This window comes from Rattus norvegicus, chromosome 19, assembly GCF_036323735.1.
Source record: "Rattus norvegicus strain BN/NHsdMcwi chromosome 19, GRCr8, whole genome shotgun sequence".
Lineage (NCBI taxonomy): Eukaryota > Metazoa > Chordata > Mammalia > Rodentia > Muridae > Rattus > Rattus norvegicus.
Window position 1 is genome coordinate 45,521,600 of NC_086037.1, and position 22,431 is coordinate 45,544,030.

The 22,431-nt window shown below is 43.9% G+C and overlaps 1 protein-coding gene across 8 annotated transcripts in view; it reads left to right on the plus strand.

Annotated features, from left to right (window-relative positions):
- Positions 1–1,752: 1,752 nt before the first annotated feature.
- Positions 1,753–22,431, plus strand: part of Mmaa (metabolism of cobalamin associated A) — a 30,251-nt gene continuing 9,572 nt past the window's right edge. For 2 of the 8 annotated variants that reach the window (XM_063277878.1, XM_063277879.1), the window contains exons 1-3: positions 1,816–4,025; positions 15,903–16,380; positions 19,990–20,112. In XM_063277878.1, the coding sequence (XP_063133948.1) occupies positions 15,951–16,380; positions 19,990–20,112 (553 nt within the window). In that variant the 5' untranslated portion in view covers positions 1,816–4,025; positions 15,903–15,950. Of the gene's footprint in view, positions 4,026–9,548; positions 11,794–15,902; positions 16,381–19,989; positions 20,113–20,655; positions 20,744–22,431 lie in introns of those variants that run through there. The other 6 variants (XM_039097580.2, NM_001389261.1, XM_017601211.3 and 3 more) reach the window with 6 other exon arrangements.

The following is a 22,431-nucleotide window of genomic DNA, read 5'->3' on the forward strand; positions in this document are numbered from 1 at the left end:
ACACTGATTTGTAACTTTCAAAAATATTTTCATGTGTCTGCAAGTATGAATGTGTGCCTGGTGTTCTCAGAGGCCAGAGGACTGCAATGATTTTTTGGAACTGGAGTTAAAGACAGTTGTGAACTACCTTGTGGGTCCTGGGAACCCAATCTGGCTCCTTAAAAAACAGCCAATATGTTCTTATGTTAATATGTTACTCTCTGAGCCATAGCTCTGGCTCCAACAACTTTGTTTTTAAATATTTCAAATTTAAAGCGGAAGAGTTAAAAGAGCACTTGCAGCTGCTGTTTAAACTACCTTTTAAAATATAGTATCCTACTTTTACAGTCTTCACATATTTTCCTTCTGGATTACCTGAAATTTGTAGGTCTCATGACTTCAGACCTACTTGATTATACATGACTAAGAACAAAATGATCCTTCTAAAAGATCATTCCTGAGAAATTTAAGTCGATGTGTTCTTATGTTAAAATTTGAAAATCTTTACTGCTACCTAAGACTGCCCGGCTGCCTTAAATAGAACCATGCTATTTTTTTCAATACTAACAACTATGAAAACCAAATAAAACCAATTTTGAATTTTTCTGCATGGCTCTTAATGAGATTCAGACTAATCACTTCGAGAGGAGGCTGAACATAGGTGGAGCTCTCACAGCCTCAAGGCAGGTTCCAGTCCTGTGTGTCCTGTCGGCCATGTCCCCTCCTTCCCCCAGGACAGGAGCACTTCTGCTTCATGAACGTCTTTAATTCTTCCCAAAGGAGTGATAAGAACAGTTAGGAATACTTGATTTAAAAAAAAAATGCATTAAAGTAAGAGTTTGCAGAATAAACAGCAAGCAAAGGCTAGGGAATCATTTTTTTAGTTAGCAAAGTCCTCATAAACTCCTTCATAAAACTTAACCTGTATCAAGAAAAAAAAAAGTATTATGCAGATCGGCATGGATGTTACCTTGATTAAAATATTACAAAAACTTTCCCCTAAAAATCGTGTACGAGTAGGCAACGGCTTAGTCACCTGTTTTATTATGGTTTTTTTTTTTTTTCTTTTCCTTTTTAAAATTCACTACAGTGTGGCGCGGTGGGGCCCAGCTTTAATCCCAGAATTTGGGTGTCAAAGCCTGGTTTACTTGGGGAGTTCCAGGATCGCCAGAGAGACCTTGTCTCTCCAAGATAATAGTAATAGTAGTAATAATAATAATAATAAATTAGCATTTCGCCCCAGTGCAAAGTAGAACTAAGTCAGATCCTTTCAAGGGAGAGCCTGCCCACGCCAGACGAACCTCCCTGGGCATTGCTGAGGTGGTGAGCAGAGGTCTCTGAATGTGGGGCATGTTAGGAAATACTCTTATGAGTGCATCAGTTTTAAAGTGAAGAATTGTGGGCCCTTGAGCCACTCAAACCCGCCATTGTTCAGACTTGCATTTCGGCTGGGGGTGGAGCGGTTATTCCAACAGGTGGCAACCTGCTTTGCAAAGTTTGTCTAGGTCGTCATCAGTGACCCATCTCAAGCTTCCACGCGCGGAAAGAGAGGGCATGGCACCGCGGTCGCTGGGTCGGGCAGGGCCGAGACAGCCTAAGCCAGGACGCATTCCAGAGAGCAAAAGCCGAGCCCACAGCGGCCTCCACCACCCACTTCCCGCCCAAACAGACCCCCGCTACCCGCGCATGCGCCCGCCGCGAGACAGGCCTTCCTTCAGCGCCTGCGCCTGCGCGGGGGCGTCACGTTACGCCTGCGTGCTGCCGGAGGCGGAAGGGGCGGGCAGGGCGGGAGGAGCGGGCGGAAGGGGCGGTGCTTTACTGCGCGGCCTCGCGAGGGTGAGTGTGGGGCCCGGTGCGCGCGGAGGCCAGGAGTCGGGGCCGGTCCGTCCTCCGCCCCGGGTCAGCCCCGCTGTAGGGGGCGCCCCCTGGAGGCTCGCGGGGGGCAGCCGAGGAGGATGTGGCTGAATTAGGGGCGGGGTGGATGTGGTCGGGCCTGCAGGAAGAACTGGAAGGGACTGCGTGCTTTTTCCTTACATAAGAAAGGCGTCGCAGACACTGCTGTCAGGATCTGTGGGCTGAGTTGTGAGCTCCTCTCGGGCAGCAGGGAAGGAGACGGGGCCAAAGGTTGTTCCATGTTAAGGAGCTCCGCCTATGGAAGGGAGCAGCAGACACCTCAGAGTGGAAGGAATACCCATTTGCAGAGGATTCAAAGCAGGATACAAAATAGGGTTCAGACTAGGAGTCACAAAGGGTTGTCTGGGTTCCAAACACCGTCTCGATAGGGCCTGTAGCGTTCCACAGAAGACATGCCAACTTCAGATATGTTTCTCATTTGAAAAAAATGAAAGATAGCCTAAGAAAAGGGTTTCTTACTGCCGCCATAAGAGCTCCTATGTATATATTTTGGAGAACAAAGAGACTATAAAAAGTGGCTAAACTGGGTAGAAAACCAATTTCCAGGAGAAACAAAACGTTTGGAGGTCATCTACAATGTCTAGAGTGTTCTTTGACAAAGTAAATATATTCAGAGAAATAGTATTTTTACTAGGCTGGTTCTTTTAAGGCTTTGTTTCCTATTAGGAGAGACTATAAACATGGAAAGTTACGTAATCATGAGGAACATAAATGGTGCCTACAAAATTTGAGGGTGTCATAAGAATATATTTGGAATGGATAGAACAAGTGAATGGCTGAAATCCGCTCCAGCAGATTGGTGTCATGTGGGAAAAGCAAACTTCTTCCCGTATGTAAGAAAGGTGTTGAACATTGCTCTAAAATCTTTATTGCCACTGGTCTTTTACAGAGATCTGATTTTTCTGCAATATGGAACAAGTATCTGTATTTTTATGTGATCCTCCCATTGGTTTTAATGTGATAGGTGTTCAGTTGAGTTAACATGCACCCTCTGTGTGCCAGGTACAATTTGTTAGTAGTCTGAGCAGATTTATCACCTAAGTTGGTATTCAGAATAATATGATGAAGAAAAGATTCTCCAAAGCCAGGATCATCAGGAGAGGGTTTAAGAGAGGAATTTAAGCAGAAGAAAAATGTTGTAGAAGAGGGAAGATGTGGCCTGTGGGTCAAATCTGGAAGTTGGGAAAGCAGCAGGTTTGGAAAAGAGACTCCTAGGAGTCTGAGAGGAGAGTGTGAGAAGGTTGTGCAGCAGACACAGACTATCGGACTTTTTTCCTAGGGCATCAGGGTCACACAGAAGACTTAGGACACAAGCAGTTGTGCTCCACTCCCACAGTCTCTGATTCAGAACCCTTGGAGTAGGCCTGAGATTTTCCCTCTCGTCAGGTACTCCTGGTCTGGTTTGGGGAATTGCTGTAATAGGATGTGAAAGAATTTGAACAAAAAAGTTCCAAGGTGGATCTTGCTGAGCAGTCCAAGGGCTCTGGAGAAGGGGTGGAGAAAAGAGCAGTGTTCCTCAATGCTTGGCGCCAGGTCCTGCCTGTGTGCACAGCCATTCACACTTACTGTCTCCCTTGCCTGTGGGCCTGTTTACACTTGCACAGGAAGAACCTGAGATGTAAGATAGCTCAGTTCCTTGTGCAAGTCTCACTAGCACTGCACATTTTGACCAGAACAGCAATGAATAACATTTAACGGTGAGAGGCTCCCAGCACAAATTGACCTCACAGTAGAAATTTGGACATGTGACTCTTCTGAAAATAGTGAAAGGTAACCTCAGAGAAGCCCTCCCCAGGCAGTGAATGTGTTCTGTGTTTCTCTCACTTATCAGTGACTGGCTTAACTACTCTGCAAAACCATTTAAAACCATTTGAAAGGGTGAGGAGAAGCTTCCAGCAGGGGTGATGATGATAAGCACATTAGTGGCTTCTGACAGCTTAGCTCCCAAATCAAAGTCAGTTACACACGGGGAATTGTGCTACATCATAGACACTGGTCTACTGTATTGAGTTCGAAATGCCTCTTCTTGTCATGGTAATTACTGAAATTAAGAATATTCACTTGATTAGTTCCAAGACGAATATCCCAAGTCAGACCCTGCTGTTGAGCAAACTCCTAATGCAGAAAAATGGGTATGTATCAGATTTTTAAAAGAAAAATATATATTTAAAAGTATTCTGTTTTCAAAATATCAGTTAGCTGTCAGTGTAATGGAGTTATGGACTAATGTAAAATTATTGCTATATTCTTTGATTCTGTAAACGGTGAGCTATGGATACAGAGCAGCCATGGTCTACAGAAGACTGCCATGTTAAAAGTTAGCCCTCTACATCTTTATGAGGGCTGTCAGAGAGGCAGGAGTAACCAAACTATGAAGAAAGCAACCATTGACTCTGTAGAGGACACACTTGGGCTGATTCTTGAAAGCTGAAGAGGATTCTGGGAGATGGTGAGAAAGAGTACATCCCACATAGAATATGGTGACAACCACTCTAGAAAATTGTGTAGTCATCTCTGGATCTGCATACACACCAGAATGCCGACAGCAGCAAAGGAAAGGTTGAAAAGGGGATAGCGAGAATTCACAGAGGAGTGTGAGATATTTATACACGATATTATGACTGCTTGCCTGGATTGTAAACTTCAGCGCCCTGCATATAGTAGCTTCTGCACGAGTATTTATTGAATTAATGGACATTCATAGAATAAGACATTTGCATCTTTTTAGGTAAGACAAGGTGAGCTTTGAATGTTTGAAGGAGAGTGTATGAGCATGAGATGTCTGACAGTATGGAGGATGAATAGAGCATGTGAGAGAGGTGGCTGTGGTAGACTGTGGCTGCACTAGGAAACCAGAGGAGACAGTGCTGGAGAGTGTTATCTGTAAAAGGGCTACACAATATCAATATCATTCGTGTTACATGAGTGTGTGCATGTGTATTGTAAATATATGTCTTATGGCATACAGAGCTTGAAACCCACTACGTGAGAGAGAAGTGAAGGGTTGAGAAGAAAGAATAAACAAGTCAACTTTGAGGAAATAGATGTGAACTTAAAATTTTATTATTTGTGTAAATTCTCTAAGGGGAAGTATGATTAAGTTTTTTCCTGAAACAAAGCAAATGTTTATTTTGGTTCAGTTTGGAGACTTTGATTCATGACCAACTGTCCCTGTGGGCCCTATGGTGGCACAGTGGTTATGGTGGCGCAGTGTTATGGTGACACAGTGGTTATGATGGCACAGTGTTATGGTGGCGCAGTGGTTATGGTGGCACAGTGGTTATGGTGGCACAGTGTTATGGTGGGGTGGGTGGCAGAGGAGCTACCTGCCTCAGGGAGCCAGGAGTGGAGCTAAGAAGGGCTAGGATTCCAATATCCTTTTAGGGTACCCCCATGGCACAGCTTTTGTGAGGACACATTTCCTTAAGTCTCTGCCGCCCCTAATAGTACCAAGGGCTTAGCACCAAGCCTTGGACCTTTAGTACTTTTAAGTTCCAAGCCATAGCAAGAAGTGATGACTTGGGGCTGGGGATTTAGCTCAGTGGTAGAGTGCTTACCTAGGAAGCACAAGGCCCTGGGTTCGGTCCCCAGCTCTGAAAAAAAGAACCAAAAAAAAAAAAAAAAAAAAAGAAGTGATGACTTAGCCTATTGCAGTATTTATGTCTACTTAGGACTTTTCGTTGTATATTAAAACCCTGGCATCCTGGTTTGTTAGGTGTACTTTGTAGTAAGCGACTGAATGTTGTAAATGCTACAGAATTCTATGTTTTAATAGTGCTTAGTTTACAGATTATAAGATGAAGCCTTGCTGTCAAAAATCATGACAATTAACTGAACAGTTTGGTATGATTAATGGCTACATTCTTTGGTGTCTGTCCTTCAGGCAAAGGTGCTTAGTCACACGAGCAGGCGAGAGGCCCTTCTTCCGACTTAGACCATTTAGTCAGTGTAATGGATAGAGTCTGCTAGAGTGTTAATAAAATTACAACCTTATTTTTCTGTCCTGCCTGTGACATGTATATAAAGATAAAGGAAGTCGTTCATTAGGCCAAGTTATGTTCGCTTTTAAGCAATATAGTGTCCTCTTTAAAATCTGTTTGATTAAATAATGGGGTTATGTGGATTTATTGGGTGTGACTTTCCTGCGAAGTGAACATTTTAAAATGTTTAAAATTTAGTCTCTTCTGTACCTAACTCATTGGGAAATCCTGCTGACTTTCTAAATTTGACAAAAGTAAAAAAATAAATAAATAAAAAATAAACAGTGACAGCTGTTTAACTCTCTATGAGATCTCAGCACACACTTCTGTGTTTAAAAAATCCCACCACTAGTGAGGCCAGGGCAATCCATAGTGCTGAGCTTCCTCACTGTACAACAGGGTTCCTTTGTTGTAGGGTTATTGCATGGATTAGTTAGGAAAGTACCCAGAACCTCATACATACTACACATGAAGTGAAGAACCTCGTATACACTGCACATGAAGTGAAGCAGAGCTGTTGATGGCTGCCGTTCATGTAGTCCCAAGAGATGGGGTGCGTGAGGGCAGGGTGAGGGGGTCAGCCCTCAGACAGTCTGGAAGGTGTCAGTAGAATCTGGATAATCCTGTTAGTTTATTGGGGGAAGGTAAAAATGATACCTTTATTCTCTTAGTTCTTGTGTCTCACTTAAAGGATTTTTAGGACCTATATGGGTGTGAAAGAACTGCCTGCAGAACAAACTTAACTTGGTCAGATATTAGCACAGGTTTTCCTGAGAGAGACTGCTATTACTGTTGTAGGCCATGGTATGCATGACGTTCTCAGTGAAGAAAAATACTATCTTAAAATTCTCTTAGGGAACGTCTCTCTTTATGTTAAGGGAAGCTATACTATTTTTATTAGGCAGTTTTTAAACCATTTTGTTTAGAGATTTGCTCGTTTTGTGAATAGACATACTTTCATCTGGAAGAGTTCTTGTTGTGAGTTTGGTTCCTTCCCTTTTTATATATTTCTTCTCTGGAAGTTGGTTAGATGTCGGAGATGTCTCGATGGACAGCAGGCACTTGAAAGAGCAGAGTGTGTTTTGTAAAGTTCTCTGCTCGCACAGGTTTTATTGTCAGTCAAGCTCTTTCCCATAGGCTGAGTTCTATTAATGAGTCTAACGAACAGTTCTGAAAGTTGGCCATGAGCCAGGCCCTGCTCTAGAGCCTGAGGAGGTAAAGACTGCATACAGGAGTGATGTGAGCTGGTTAATAGATTCCAAGACAAAGCCACAAATACTATGTCACAGGTGTGAACAGAAAGTTGTGGGAGCGCTGAGGAGCATGGCTGAGGAGCATGGTAACTGCCTGCGAGGGTCTGAGGGAATGTGTCTCAGAGGGGTGCTGTTTGCCAGTCAAAAAATTCTGGTATTGGCCCATTGAGTAACACACATTTCAGGGCGTGGTTGCACGTCCAATCTGTCTGATTTTGATAAAAATCATAGCTAAAACATTGGCCACCTTTTTCACATTGCATGTAACTCTTTTTACTAATTTCTTTTTTGGAAGATATGCTAATATTATGTCTAATTTGGAAGTTGACATGCACACATATTGAATGTAACACTGAAGGTTACAATAAATAGTAAAAGACTCATCAAGTTGATTCCTGGGTTAGGAAGAGATCTAAATGAGGAATGAAGGGTCATAGGTTCTGGCAAAGATAATTAAATCATGAGTGGTTATTAGACATTTCTCATTTTAAAAAATATCTAAATTCTAATCTTTAAAAAAGATTTAGTGGAAAAAAGATTTAGTGGTTGCTATAGCAACTGTATTAGTTTACCATTGGTGGTGTTAGTGTATAGCAAATTATCATACACTTAGTTCCATAAGACAACACATTTATATTATTAATAATTAACTGATTTGTGGGGGAGGGCACACATGCCAAATTAGGTATGTGGAGGTCAGAGAGCAAATTAGTGGAGATGGCTCTCTCCATCCACTGTTCCTTAGGTTCTGGGAACCAAAGGCAGGTGACGAGGCTTGCCTGCTGAACGCCTTATCTGCTGACCTATCTGGCTGGCCCAGCTCATTTGTTGTCTTAGAGTTTGGATGGTCATGCCTGACACACATTGACATGGCTAAAATCAAGGTGTCGGTGGTCATTATTCTGCCCTCTTTTCAGTGAATCCTGTTTCTGGTTTTCTCAGCCTCTCCAGTCAGTCAGCCTTCACAGATTTACTTAGTCCATTTACTCCAGCCTCAGAGCCAACAACAGTGGACTGAGCCTCCTGGTGTCTAGGTGTTCTTTTTCTGCCTTGCTCCTCATTTTAAAGGGCCTGCTGATACTCTGGAGTCAGCTCAGATTCAGTAGATGAATCTTTCTATTCACTAGCACCACCAGTTCTATTAGCACAGTTCAGTTCTCCTTTGTAAAGGAATAGAATATGTTGTGAGAGTTGGGGAAGTCAGACATATGAACACCGTCAGAGATACCATTATTATACACTAAAACACTGGGCTGCTTTTTAACAATATGGTCTGCTAAAACCAGCTTAGGAGCGCCATGGTAATCCTAATGTACATGAAGTTTTATTGTGAAAAATGCTCTCACCCTCTTGTATCTCCTATGAGCTTTAAAACACACTTGTATCTCATGGGTTTAAACAACATCTAACATTGGTGATGTCCAAATTCTGCCTCAGCTCTGCTTTCAGCACAGCCTGAGACGGAAGTGCAACCGCCCGCCCAGGTGGGTATCCATGAGCCTTCAAAATTGCATCTGGGGTGGAATGTGGCTTAGTAGATAAAGCATTTGTCATCCAAGTGTGAGGACTAGAGTTCAGATCCTCAGTTCCCACATAAACACCTGTCAGGCATGGTGACAAACATGCATTCTCAGCACTCTAAGGCTGATAGAGGGATCGCCAAAGTGAGTTTGCTGACCTGACTAACCAAATTGGTGAACAAAGTTCAAATTAGAGAACTTACCTCAGTCTAAAGGTGGAGAGCAATCAAGGACAATATCTGACAACCCCCAGCCTCCACACACATGACATATATATGCCTGGCCATACCCATGCACACAAACATGTCCCCCAACATACAAAGTAAAAAAAAAATAAAAATTGAAGTTATTTTTATCTATTGTATCTACCTATCTATCTGTCTACCTGTCTGTCTGTCTATCTTCTGGTCATACCTCAAACCTCACCTCCCAGTCTTCAGCTTTCTGTAGCTCAAGGTAGACCTTTACCTGAGCCTTAATATCTTGTATCCCCATCTTGTATGAAAACAGCTCCTTCAGAATTCAAACGGAGTTTGTCTGAGCATCACTGTACTTGGTCCACCCATCATCTCCTTGACAGTTACAATGGTTCCCTCACTGTTTTCTTACCTCGTTCTACATCTCACTCCCTGATATCTACTTTGGAATTTTACATGAAGTAGCCAGAAATCCTAAAAAACAAAACAAAACAAAAAAAAAAACAAAACAAAACCAAAAAACAAACAGTAATGGGCTGGATGGAGAGGTGGCTCAGCAGTTAAGAACACTGGCTGCTCTTCCAGAGGCCCTGCATTCAATTTCACATACCCGTGTGGTGGCTCACAACCATCTGTCATGGAATCTGATTCCCTCTTCTGGTGTGCATGAAAACAAAGCACTCATATACATAGGATGGATAGATAGATAGATAGATAGATAGATAGATAGATAGATAGATAGATAGATAGATAAGCATGGTAAGTTCTTTGTCCTGGCTTCTCATCTCATGCATTTAGTATACTCATCTGTCTGTAAAGTCCGTGTTCATCCTGTCTTTAACTGTACTTTCCTTGTGGCTCATCCAGATCCAGCCACAGTGACTGACTGACTGACTGACTGACTGACTGACTGACTGACAGTATGTTGGTTTTCTCCTAAGACCAGAAACTTTACAATGGCAGCAACACTTTGTTGTTACTGTCATATTCTCCGAGCTGGACCGGTGCATGGCACATAGCAAATGCTCAAACATTTATTGGATGAATGCTTCATAATCTACTTGGTTTGGGTTCTCCTCTCCCCTCAATGTTACTTTGGGTTTGTTTGGTAACCATGGTAAGATCTTTTAATACAAAATGACATATTTTAAATAGTTGTAATTTGCTTTTAGACAGCATGTGACAGTATCTTGGATGGTAGGACTACACTTGATAATGAGATCGTTCTGTGGTGTGAAGGTGTTTTCCTCTGCTCACTGGCCTCTCCATTTCACCTTAATATTCTCACACACTCTGGAAGATAGGCAGTTACAAATCTCTATTTCTCTTTTAGCCACACGACAGCTCTTTTGAAGTAACATACTTTGTTAAGAAGTAGTGTCAGAGCCAAAAGTCTTGGATTTTAGTTCTGCCTCTGTGACTACAGACACTAAATGAATTGATTTCTCCTTTGGTTAAATGAGACCAACAACTGTCATTCTACTGTCTTCATGGAACTGGAGAATAATAGAAAGTGTTTGAAGATGGTTTATAAACTCTAAAGTGCTAGAAAAGTGGAGAAGTAAGTTCAGATCAGCTATATCTTTTCTCTGTGGTTGATTATTTTTAAGTAACAACAGCATACCAGATGTGTCAGCTTTGTGGAGTCTGATGGGCAGGAAGCTCTTTAATCTGGTTCTGTTTTCCATCCCTTAATGCCATACCCAAGTCTGTGTTCTCCACTTTGTTTCCTTGCTAGGGACCCTGACTCAGGTTTCTTACTCTGGGCTCTGCTGCTAGAGTCTCTCACCACTCCTCAGTTCTCACGGCGCTTCTGCGTGTATAGACTGCTGTATACTGCTGCTGCTAAGACTGCTGTATACTGCTGCTGCTAAGACTGCTGTATACTGCTGCTGCTAAGACTGCTGTATACTGCTGCTGCTAAGACTGCTGTATACTGCTGCTGCTAAGACTGCTATTAACTGCTGTTCCTGCTGCTGCTCCTGCTCCTGCTGCTGCTGCTCAGATTGTACCACCTCTGTAAGAGTCTCTGTCATTTGCCCATGACAGCAGACAAAAGGGTATTTTGGGCCTTGGTTTTTGTCCTGGTTTAAACCTCATATCTTGTCACTAGTTCTGTATATTCAAGTCTCCTGCCTTCACTGGCTTTCCCAATCTAATATGGCAAGAACTAGACCAAGTACCTACACTGAATTTACACATTTAAGGCCTCAGCCTGGAAAACCTGCCCCATCCTTTAGCGGTTTTTTATTCTTTCAGACTTAGTCCTGGCATTGTCACCCCAGGGACTTGAATTCCTCAGTGAGAGTTGCTCCTGTGATGTTGACTTTTCCCTTAGCACTTTGTGCTTTGGGCTGTTTGCTGTTTTGTTTGGACACAGAGCGTCTTATTCTGTGAGCTCTTGACGTACTAAGGCTACACCACTGAAGAAAACGAAGCGTTTTTTCTTAGGAAGGTGCAGTGGATTGAATAGGAATCTCCACAGGATATGTCTACATCCCAAACCCTAAACCTGGAAATGTGACCCTACTTGGAAGAGCAGTCTTTTTGTTGGAATTTAGCAATTACTTCCAACATTACAATAATTTGTTAGAACTGCTTGAGGAACTAAGTAGAAGATCAAAACTGATGGCTGTGTGTCTGTCACTGTTCTCGTCACTAACCGAATGCCTGAAACAATTGGTGTATGGGAGGAAAGCCTTATTTTGCCTCATTGTCCCAGGTGGTTTCAGCACGTTATGGTGAGGAAGACACAGTGACTGGAACAGATGGTGGGCTCCTCATGTCACTCAGACATGCCAAAGGTCAGAGCTTGGGGCCAGAAGCAAAGAGAACCAACCGTCAAAGCTTCTCCCATAGCAAGCCACTGTTGTCTTAAAGGTTCTACAACTTCTTAAAATCGTCAGCAGTTGGGGACCAAGTGATTCCACACAGGAGCCAAAAGGACCAGGTCAGGGTTAGGCTGGAGCAGCGGGAACACCTGGCACTATTTCTGTCACCATCCATGTTATTCCAATGACCTGGGGACAACATGTTCTCAGGAAAGAGTGGCTTAATAAAAACAGATTCTTAGACTCAAGGAAAGGTCATCCACAGACAGCCCTACCCAAGGATCCATCCCATATACTGTCACCAAACCCAGACAATATTGTGGATGCTAAAAAGTATATGCCGACAGGAGCCTGATATAGCCATCTCCTGAGAGAATCTTCCAGAGACTGACAAATACAGAGGCAGATACTCACAGCCAACCATTGAACTGAGAACGGGGTCCCTAATGGAGAAGTTAGAGAAAGGACTGAAGGAGCTGAAGGGGTTTTCAACCCCATATCAACCAACCAGACCCCCCAGAGCCCCCAGAGACTAAACCACCAACCAAAGAGTACACATGGAGGGATTCATGGCTCCATCCACATATGTAGCAGAGGATGGCCTTGTCGGGCATCAGTGAGAGGAGAGGCCCTTGGGCCTATGAAGGCTCAATTCCCCCATGTAGGGGAAAGCCAGGGTGGGGAGATGGGAGGGAATGGGTGGGGGCACACTCTCATAGAGGTAGGGGGCTGGGGGGAAGGGATAGGAGGACTCCAGAGGAGAAATTGGGAAAGGGAATAACATTTGAAATGTAAAGAAAATATCCAATTTTTTTTTTAAATGCATGGTTCTTACCAGTGAATTCTTCATCTGGTTGTACTGGTAGTAGTGTTGATTAGATTGTACTTACAGGTATACTGAAAGAAGCCTTAGAAGACAGATTCCCCTTATTTATTCAAAAGATTTATTTAAAAAATATATGAGTCTGGTGTGCTGGTGCCCACATTTAATCCCAGCACTTTTGAAAGGCAGAGGCAGATGGGTCTCTGAGTGAGACCAACCTTGTCTACAGTGTGAGTTTCAGGGTAGCTAGGGCTGCACAGAGAACTCCTGCCCCAAAAATATACAAACAAAAATATTTTATTAGCATGGGTGTTTTGCTGGCATGAATGCCTGTGTACTTGTATGCAGGGCTCTCAGAGGTTAGAAGAGGGTGCCTGAACCTGGAACAGGGGTTCAGACACTTGTGGTCTGCCATGTGGGTGCAATCCAGGTCATCTGGAAGAGCAGCCAGTGCTCTTAACTGCCGAGCCACCTCTCTAACTCCTAAAATATTTTTTATTTTTTAATTCCATATTGTGTGTGTATGTGTAAGTGACTGCAGGTGCCCATAGAGACCAGAAGAGGGCATCAGAATCCCGGTAGCTGGAAGTCGAGTAGTAGTGAGTGCCTGGCATGGGTGCTAGGAATGAAACTTGGGTCCTCTGTACGAGCTTATGTGCCCTTAAGCACAGAGTCATTGTTCTGGCTCCTACCTTCTTGTTGTTTGAAGTATGTGCAGGGTAGTAATGAATGTTTAATATTTTTTTACACACTTTTAAAAATTGTCCTTTTATCACAGTATTTTCTGTGAGACTGTCTCCTAGAAGACTCAGAAGTTACACACATAGTCTCACCAACAAGACTGCCTAAACATGAGCTGAGCAAGGACAGTAAGAGACACCCTGAAGTGGACAGCCAAGTCCACACGGCCTCAACCCTATGGAAAGAATTGCACAATTAAGGAAGGCTGAGAGAGGGAGAAATAGCCTTCCCCAGGGAAGAGGACACCAATCAGTTATCCAAAACCAAATGGTCTACCCTCAAAACATACACACAAATAACATAATAGACTGAGCAGGTTATATTTAGGAATATATATGTATATACATATATGCATGTAACAATTAATGGAAAGATGCCATGGACTTAAAAGAGAGCAAGGAGGAATATATGCAACAGTTTGAAATGAGGAAAGGGAAGAGGGAAATGATGTAATTATCTAAAAAATAATTGTCCTTTTAGAAAAGGTTAATGTTATATAAACAGAAGTTATAATATCTTTGTATTAGATTTCTTTAGAGTAATAGAACTTATGAAATGAATAGAATGACTCTGTCTTTATATATGTATATATGTAGGTATATCTATGCCTATATGTGCCTAAATCATATATATGGTTTGTTAGAATGGCCTACAGGCTGTAGTTCAGGTAATCCAGCAGTCCATGAGGCTGGATGTCTTAGCTGGTCTTGAGTCCACACTGGACTCAGTAGAGGTAGGCTCTAACACCAGTGCAGGAATGGGGCTGCAGCAGCTGTAGTCAAATAGACAACCAAGGACAGGCGTCACAACCTTCTTCAAAACAGAAAAAAGATTGGAAGATCAGAGCAGGTCTAAGCCTACAAGTGAAAAGCTAACCCATTTCTTTACTCCTAATAGAATGTTATTACTAACGAAAATCATTTAGAGAAAGTGTCTTGGAGCAATAAAGTAACTTAGTGTGCCACAAAGTATAGGGAAACCAATATTTAGCTGGGCAGGCTCTGTATACCTGTAAATGCCAGCTCACCCCTAAAAATTGTGTGTGTGATCGAGCATCAGTGTCTGACAAGCTGATAAATCTAATGCTGTCTACCACGGGCTTCCTGCAGGAATCAAGTTATCTAATCCTCACAAGCACCCTGCTTTATCTGTTCTTTTTACTCCTCCAGAGAACATTGCAGCACAGAATGCTTAAGTAACTTGCCCAGAGTCATGACACCAAAAGCGAGGGCCTATGGCTGGTAACTTTTGTCCCATTCTGACTTAACATATTTAATACAGTGGGAATTTGTGTGAGTAAATCTGAAAGGGCTCTCTACCAGTTCTGTGGTAGTTCAGACCTGAGTGTACTTACCTACAGAGGCTGCTGTGGGGCTGGGAAGAGGCATCTGAATAAACACGGGTGCTTCTGAACATCTCTGATACACTGGTCTGGTCACTCCCCGGCCTACGCGATTTACTTCACATTAAGGCTTATTGTTGTTGATTGTGTGCTTATGTCAGAGTATTCAGGGCGCCTCTCTGAGTGCATGCATGTACCTAAACCTGCCCCTCAAGTGCTGCACTGCTAATCACACTTCTTATGCAGAGAATGAATAAGAGACCAGGGGCAGAGGGAAGCTTCTGAAAGAGTCTTTTGTGCATGCCTCAGAGTCGGGTATGTTGACCTGAAGAAATCCTTAAGATGAATGCAAGAAAAAACATGGCAGGAAATATCTACTCTAATGAGGTTTTGTATATTATTTTTTACATTTGCTATTTATTCTTATGCGTGTGTGGACACACACACTCACTCACACACTCATGAGCATCCCACAGGTGGATAACTATTGGAAGTCAGTTCTTTCTGGTGTGGGTCCTAGGAATGGAATTCTGGTTGTTAGGCATATGTAGCAACACTTTTTAAAAAGACCTTGTGTTGGTTTTGTTTACAGGGCAGTTTTGATGTAAATTCTGTCTTACAATGAAGTAGTTTCGCGTTCTTAGTGCTCGCTGTGGCTAAGGGAGTCCTCTCTACAGTTTAGTGTCTTGAGTTAGGCTTCTGTTGCTGAGATAAAGCACCACATGGAGCTCAGGAGGGAAAGCTTTATTACGATTACGAGTCAGAAAGTCCATCAAGGGCAGTCAGGGCAGGACCTAAAGCCAGTAGCCTGAAGTGAAGCTGAGACCATGGAGGAATGCTGGTTTCTGGTTTTCTCAGTCTTCCAGTTGGAGTCCTGGAGGATTCCTGGAGAGCTGCTGGTCTTCAGTCTACATTCAAACCCTGAAGAAGTTGGCTCTAATATTGACCATTCTAGCACAGTAGCAGGGTAGATGAACTTGTCAGTGGGAATGAGGGCAAGCAGGCAAAACACAAAGTTTTCTTTTTCCGTGTCTGTGTGGGCTGCCACCAGAAAGTGTGGCCCAGGTTTAGGGTGGGTCTTCCTCTTCAGAGAAACTGATTAGGAAATCTCTCCCAGTAGTGCTCAGCAGCTCAGGTTCTAGTTGTTTCCAGATGGAGTCACGCTGACAACCGAAATTAGTCATCATGTATATTATCACGAACCCTGATTATTCATGTCTTAGAATGCAGGAAAAAGTGTGCAGTGATGCTGTGGTCTCTCAGTTTTACTACTTCAGTGTTTTAATTGTCTGTTGATCTCAAAAATATTTCCTTCCTTCTAGGCCATTCATAAATCACACTAAGTCAGAAAGGATCCAGTTACAGACAAAATGACTATTCCCACGCTGCTGCTTTCTCCTTACCGGCGTTTACTAACCCGCCTCTCGAGAGTACCTTCCCCACAGCTCCTTCATTCAAGTCTTCCTACACTGCACCCCCGAGATGCTCTGCCGAACTCTTTTGGACACCATTGTAGTAAGAGGGTGCTACTGTCTGACGGCTTCAGGAGAACATTATGTATCCGGGCAACCTTGAAGGACCACACAGAAGGACTTTCTGATAAAGAACAAAGATTTGTGGATAGACTTTATATGGGTTTAGTTCAAGGGCAGAGAGCTTGCCTAGCAGAGGCCATAACTCTCGTGGAATCGACTCACACCAGGAAGAAGGAGCTGGCTCAGGTGCTTCTCCAGAGAGTCTTAGCCCACCAGCGAGAACGGGAGCTGCAGAACCACGGAAAGCCCTTCACATTTCGAGTAGGTCGGTTTTCTCTTTCTGCTGTGCAGGAAATGGTTTTCTAAATTCTTCTTTTAAAATACATCCAAGAGGTATGAGATAAAATTGAGATTTCTTTCCTTGATATTTGGATGAAATATAAATGCTGTTTTTTATATCATAAAAATTAACATGACCATTTGAAGCAAGCCTGTGTACTCAGGAAGAGTAAGAATCTTGCTGTGGATTCCAGAACCCAACTATACTGGATGACTGTTGATCAGGGCACTCTCTTTTGACCGTCTTCTGGTTTGCACCCTAACCATGCCTAGTTACCTTCGTCACGTTGGAAGTCTGTGTCTTGGCTGCTTCGTTGGCCTTTTGGTACTCAGGTCTTCCTTCTCTATGTTTTCTTTAGTCTTGCTATCTCACACAGGCCAACTTTACTGTCCATCCTCCTGCCTCAGCCTCTTGAATTCGAGGATTCCAAGCATTTCCTATGATTCTAGCCTCTTACTTCACTGAGATATTTTTTATATTTTTATTTATTCTTTGTGAGTTTCACATCATACACCCCAGTCCCTCTCATCACCTGTCTCCTCATTTCCCCCAAAATAAAACACACACACACACACACACACACACACACACACACACACACACACACACGTGTCCCACAGTGTATCCCTCTGTCCACACATCTTCACTTGCAATGAGTCACTGGTCTGGTTCAAGATTTCTAGCTTCTGTGACACCATCAATACTGGATCCTCCTCAGGACTCCTGCTGGTTATCCTGTTGTTGCCCCGTGCCATGGAGTTCCTGCAGCCTTGGATCAGCAGGCCTGGCCCTTTCATGTGCCCCAACCATTCACAATGATATGGGGTAGGCCGATCACAGCCCTGAACCTGGGCCTGGGTGGTAGCTAATTTTGTCAGCCCACTGGCTCTCCTCTATCTGCACCACCAGGGCAAGGTCTCCAGTACGTCTCCAGCTGGCCACCCAAGGCCACCTTTGACTGGAGGCAGAGTCAACTCTTGCTCTCATGCACTCAGGGCCAGTTCACCCATACCCACGCCTCCACAGCCTGCTTCACTGTACTACCCAGTCAAGGTGACAGGCCTACTCTCCCCAGTGCTGTAACCTGTGGTGGATTGGCTTGCCTGTATTTTTGCCATCAGGAGCAGATCCATGCCGTTGCACAATTGCACAGGCAAAGTGCAGGGCCTGCTCTCTTGAGCTCTTGACCCTGTGGACAGCTTTCCTGATGACTTGAAGTGGCAGGGAGGGTGGGGGCATCACGTCTACACCAGTGCCACCCTATGGCAGATGATTGGTAGGGTCAGCTTTCCCAACACTCACTCCCTTGGGGCCACCTTACCCCCACCCACACACCCCCACCAGGGCCAGCTCCACTGTGCTGCCTGGGTAAGGTGCAGGGCCCTCCTTCCCGGGTGCTGCCTCAGGTGAGAAATGGGATCAGCTCTGTAGGTAGCAGGTCTTCCTCCTCCCAAGCTGTGCTGCCTGGCTTTGATTGGATTTGGTTTTTAGAAGTCCTAGGCATCAAACAGCGTTGGCCACCAAGCCAGGCACCAAGCTAGGATTCACAAAGGACTGCCATCTACTCTACCCACTGCTATTAGAGCAACACCACTAATAAGTTGTCTCTGCTCATTGGCTGGGGATGGGAGAGGTACTTGTTATTAAGTTTCTAGGGGTAGCTCTCAGCCCAGCCATCTCCATTCTGTGAGTTTAAAGGAGAGACACCATTTCCTCTCTGTACTTAAATGTTCATTTGACTTGGTGGATGGTTTGGCTTTGTGCTGAGATTGTCAGTAAACTTACTCTATTTTTGAAACCATACAATGTTGAGTAATTTAGATATATTTTTGAGCAGCAGGAGTTAAGGTTTGGGTAGACAGAGTGTCCCGTGACAGTGAAACAGGTGCTTTGAACCAACTCTCCTGCTGAAATCAGCTTGAGATGGTGGAATAGTGGGGGAACTTTGTGGTTACTGAGTAGATATGTATAAACATTGACATTATACTGGACTTTGTAGCATAGTGTATTGATAACACAGAGACTCAAACCTCCTAGGCATGGATATGAATGCTTTAAAGATGGTTTTCACAAATCGGTCTCCAACCAATCTCTGTAGTTGTCCATGCATTTCACAGCCCTCCTCCACCCAAAAGGAGGGATTCCGATCTTGAGAGTAGTACACTGGGTCTAGTGTTTTTATGTGTTGTAGAGAAAACCAGCATGACAGATTGTCTACTTATGCTTGGCGTTAGAGAAGCCTTGAAGAGACAAGAATCCCAGGGTATGTGTTTGCTTAGCAGCTCACACATACCTTCTCAGGGCTTTCTGGGTAGTCTACCCTGATCTTAGGCCAGATTAACTCTTATTTTCAGTTATTTTATTATCATAAATAAGAGTAACACAGGTACATTCAGCATCTGTAAAGGTGCCTGAGATGGATCCTGCCGTGAGTAGTAAGGACCTAGGCCTGCCATACACCACATATACCCTTGAAGATTGCTAAAAGCCTGCTTTTGATATCCTTTATTCACCAGGAACAGCTCTCGTGCCCTGCAGTGTATGTGACACACTGTACTAAACATAATCTCATCTGACTCTTAAAACAGCCTGCAGAGATCCATACAGTTGCAGTAGCTGCTGTCCTGAGGAGACACTAGGCTGAGGCACCAGGGCAGGGGAGGCGCACAGGACACACCACAGATCCAAGATGTGTAAGGGTCTCACAGGATGAGGTGCCCTGATAGCCAGGGCTTGCCCTTACCTGGCATGATGGACGACTCTCTAATAGATGCTTCTCTGCCATTCTGAACACAGTGGGTTTTGTTTTTTGTTTTTTTTTTTTTTCAGATTTTCTTTTATTAGATATTTTCTTAAGTTTTGAGTAAGAAGAAAAATATCTGTACAGAAAATTACTTTCTCAGTCACTGGCAATTTCTGGAGTAAAGGATTGTTTTTCCAGTAGGCAGAAGCAGAAGTGGGGTGGGTGGAATAATTACCTACCATGATGAGAGGAGGACAGATGTAGAAACTGCACAGTCTGCCACACAAGCAATAACGTATGTTCCCAAAGACCTGCACCACGGGGAAAGGGCAAGCCACATGAACGCACAGAGCTTTGGAACCTTTCCTCTGTCTCACTGTTACTCAGGAATTAGATAGAGGTAAGATTTTTCACTTACACTTTAAGGCATGTTAAAATATGTCAGTTATGATTTTCATAGACTAGATGAAACTACTCATGGTGCTGATTTTATTTATGGGAGACCTGTAAGTCACTGAAGGTACGGCAGCTAGGCCCCACTCCACAGACTTCCAAACAGCCATTCCCAGCCCCTCGAAGCACGGCAGTGTCTAGGCTGTACCTTACAAGAACCAAAGCCGAAGATCAGGCCACATAACCCCTCAATCCCAGGCCACCCCAAGGAAACCCTATAAAAAGCCTGCCTCCTGTTCAGTTCTTTGCTCCCTGCCCAATCAGAGATCCTGTTTTCCCTCTTAATGAATCTCTTGTGCGAGGTTCATTGTGTGGTATGACTCTGTGGTAGTCCTTGGCTCCCAAATGCCAGGATGCCTTTTCATCTAAGCGGTCACACGGATCTCTTTCTGCTATAGGATTGTCTGGACCGCCTGGTGCAGGAAAATCAACCTTCATAGAATGTTTTGGGAAAATGCTGACTGAACGAGGGCACAGATTATCTGTGCTAGCCGTGGACCCGTCTTCCTGCACCAGTGGTGGTAAGTATAGCTGGCCTTTGTTAACTGGACCGCTAATGGGGGCTTGGTTACAGGTTAGTGGGAAATGCTAGGTGGGTGGCCTCTAACTGCCAGCTGAGTTTGTTCATGAAAGGTGTCATCTCTGTTCTGCAGAGTGGCCTAGAGACTCTGAGACTTGCTTAGGAAGTGCTGTACTCCACAGAGGAGGTCAGCTTCTGAGTAGCTCAGTGGTTACTCAGGCAGGGTGAGAGGGACCAGAAGATGAGGCAGACCAAAGGGAGTGTGTTAGCCTTTTGGTGATCATGCAGACTTTGTTTCTGCAGTGGTCTCTACTTCTCTACATTATCTTCATGGTGTTGTAGCATCTCTTCAGTTAATCCTGAGGGAAAAGAACAAGTGTTTATAGCTTGTCATCTGTCTATGTCCAGTGACAAAGCTCTTGAAGGGCTCTGCAACCTACTGCTGTTCCCCACAGCACTCAAGAGCAAGCACACAGTGCACTACAGTGCTCAGCACTTACTTGCTGGTGTGAGGTCATGCATTCACTCCACACTTAATTTGCAGCTCATCAGAGATAAAGTGAATGTCAACTCAGCTCCCTCAGGACCATTTTAAAGCATACAAAGCCTGTGCTGTAACTACTCTCCTTGAGGTAAGCTGCTCAGATTACTGCTCTGCATTGGCTGGCACTGGGTGCCTGCCGTAGGTGAGGCACCAGCACAGGGCCTGTGCTTTAGGGTGACTGACACATTGCTCCCAGTCCGGCCCGGTTCATGTCCTCCGAGGGAAACAGGCAGCTTTAGCAGTCACACTTCCATCTGGCCTCTGAGGGCTACCTACTTGGTATTTAGTGAAAGTGTTTGGTTTTCATGCTGTGGTGTTCTTCAGAAAGTAATCATACTTGAAAGACCTAAGGTCGGGAGAGAAGCAGATGACAATTTTTAATTACCCTTTACTGAGAAATATAGCTCAAAGCAGTCAAAGGATTTGGTTCACTGTAATAGAAAGTTTAACTGTAAATGAAATTATACTCAAGTTCTGAGATTAAATCCTGGTCACTCTGTTGTCTAGGTTATTTACTGTTTAAGAACTTGGCTAAGTGAGCCTGGCACTCGCCTTTAGTCCCAGCACTCAGCAGGCAGAAGCAGGTGATCTCTGAGTTTGAGGCCCACTTGGTCCACAGAGCAAGTTCCAGGACAGCCAGACTACACAGAGAAACCGTGTCTTGAGAAACCAAACCAACCAACCAAACAAACAAAGGAACTTTGCTAAATGGAAATTAATGAAGGGTTTTCATAAATGATTCTAATTTTCATACATGCAAGAAGGCCACTTCTTCATGGTCTAGAGTATTTTCATAGAAAAACAGAACAGTGCCTTGAAATAGTAATTAATTACAGAACTGATGTTACATCCTGTGATTAAAGCTGCATAGCACATAGCTAGGTGGCTCCTAACCCTTCTTTTCTGTGTGTATGTGTATGCATGAATGTGTGTAAGGGACACATGTGAGTGATGGTCAGAGGTCAGCCTCAGTGTCATTCCTTGGGTGATGCCCATCTTGTTTTTGAGACAGAATCTGTCTTGGCACCCACCAAGTAGGCTCTGGTGACTGGTAGTGAGCTCCAAGAGTCCACATCTTTGCCTTCCGAGTGCTAGGATTACAAACCTGTACCACCAGGCCTGGTTTCTTTTTTTTTTTTTTTTTTTTTATTAACTTGAGTATTTCTTATATACATTTCAAGTGTTATTCCCTTTCCCAGTTTCCGGGCAAACATCCCCCTCCCCCCTCCCCTTCCTTATGGGTGTTCCCCTCCCAACCCTCCCCCCATTGCCGCCCTCCCCCCATAGTCTAGTTCACTGGGGGTTCAGTCTTAGCAGGACCCAGGGCTTCCCCTTCCACTGGTGCTCTTACTAGGATATTCATTGCTACCTATGGGGTCAGAGTCCAGGGTCAGTCTTTAGGTAGTGGCTTAGTTTCTTATATGACTGCTGGGGTCACACTCATTTCCTTGTGCTTGAAAGACAGCACTTTACTGACTAAGTTGTGGTTTCTAACCTTTTCAAACTGAACGCAAAGGGTCCTATTCTTAGGGTTCTAAAAAAGTATCTGTAATTCAAGAGAAAAAAAATGCAGATAAATAGAATGTTATAAATGTGAATCCCTAGTCTGTGTAAATATTAATTCATCTATTCATTTATTGGTCTGCCCTTGTACTTTAGAGTCATAAGCATTCCTGTGATATAGCATCAAGACCACCCTGGGCCCACAGCTAACATTTGGGGTTCACTGAAAGGACAGTTATATGGGAGAATAAGTTGCTAATGCTGTGTTAAGTT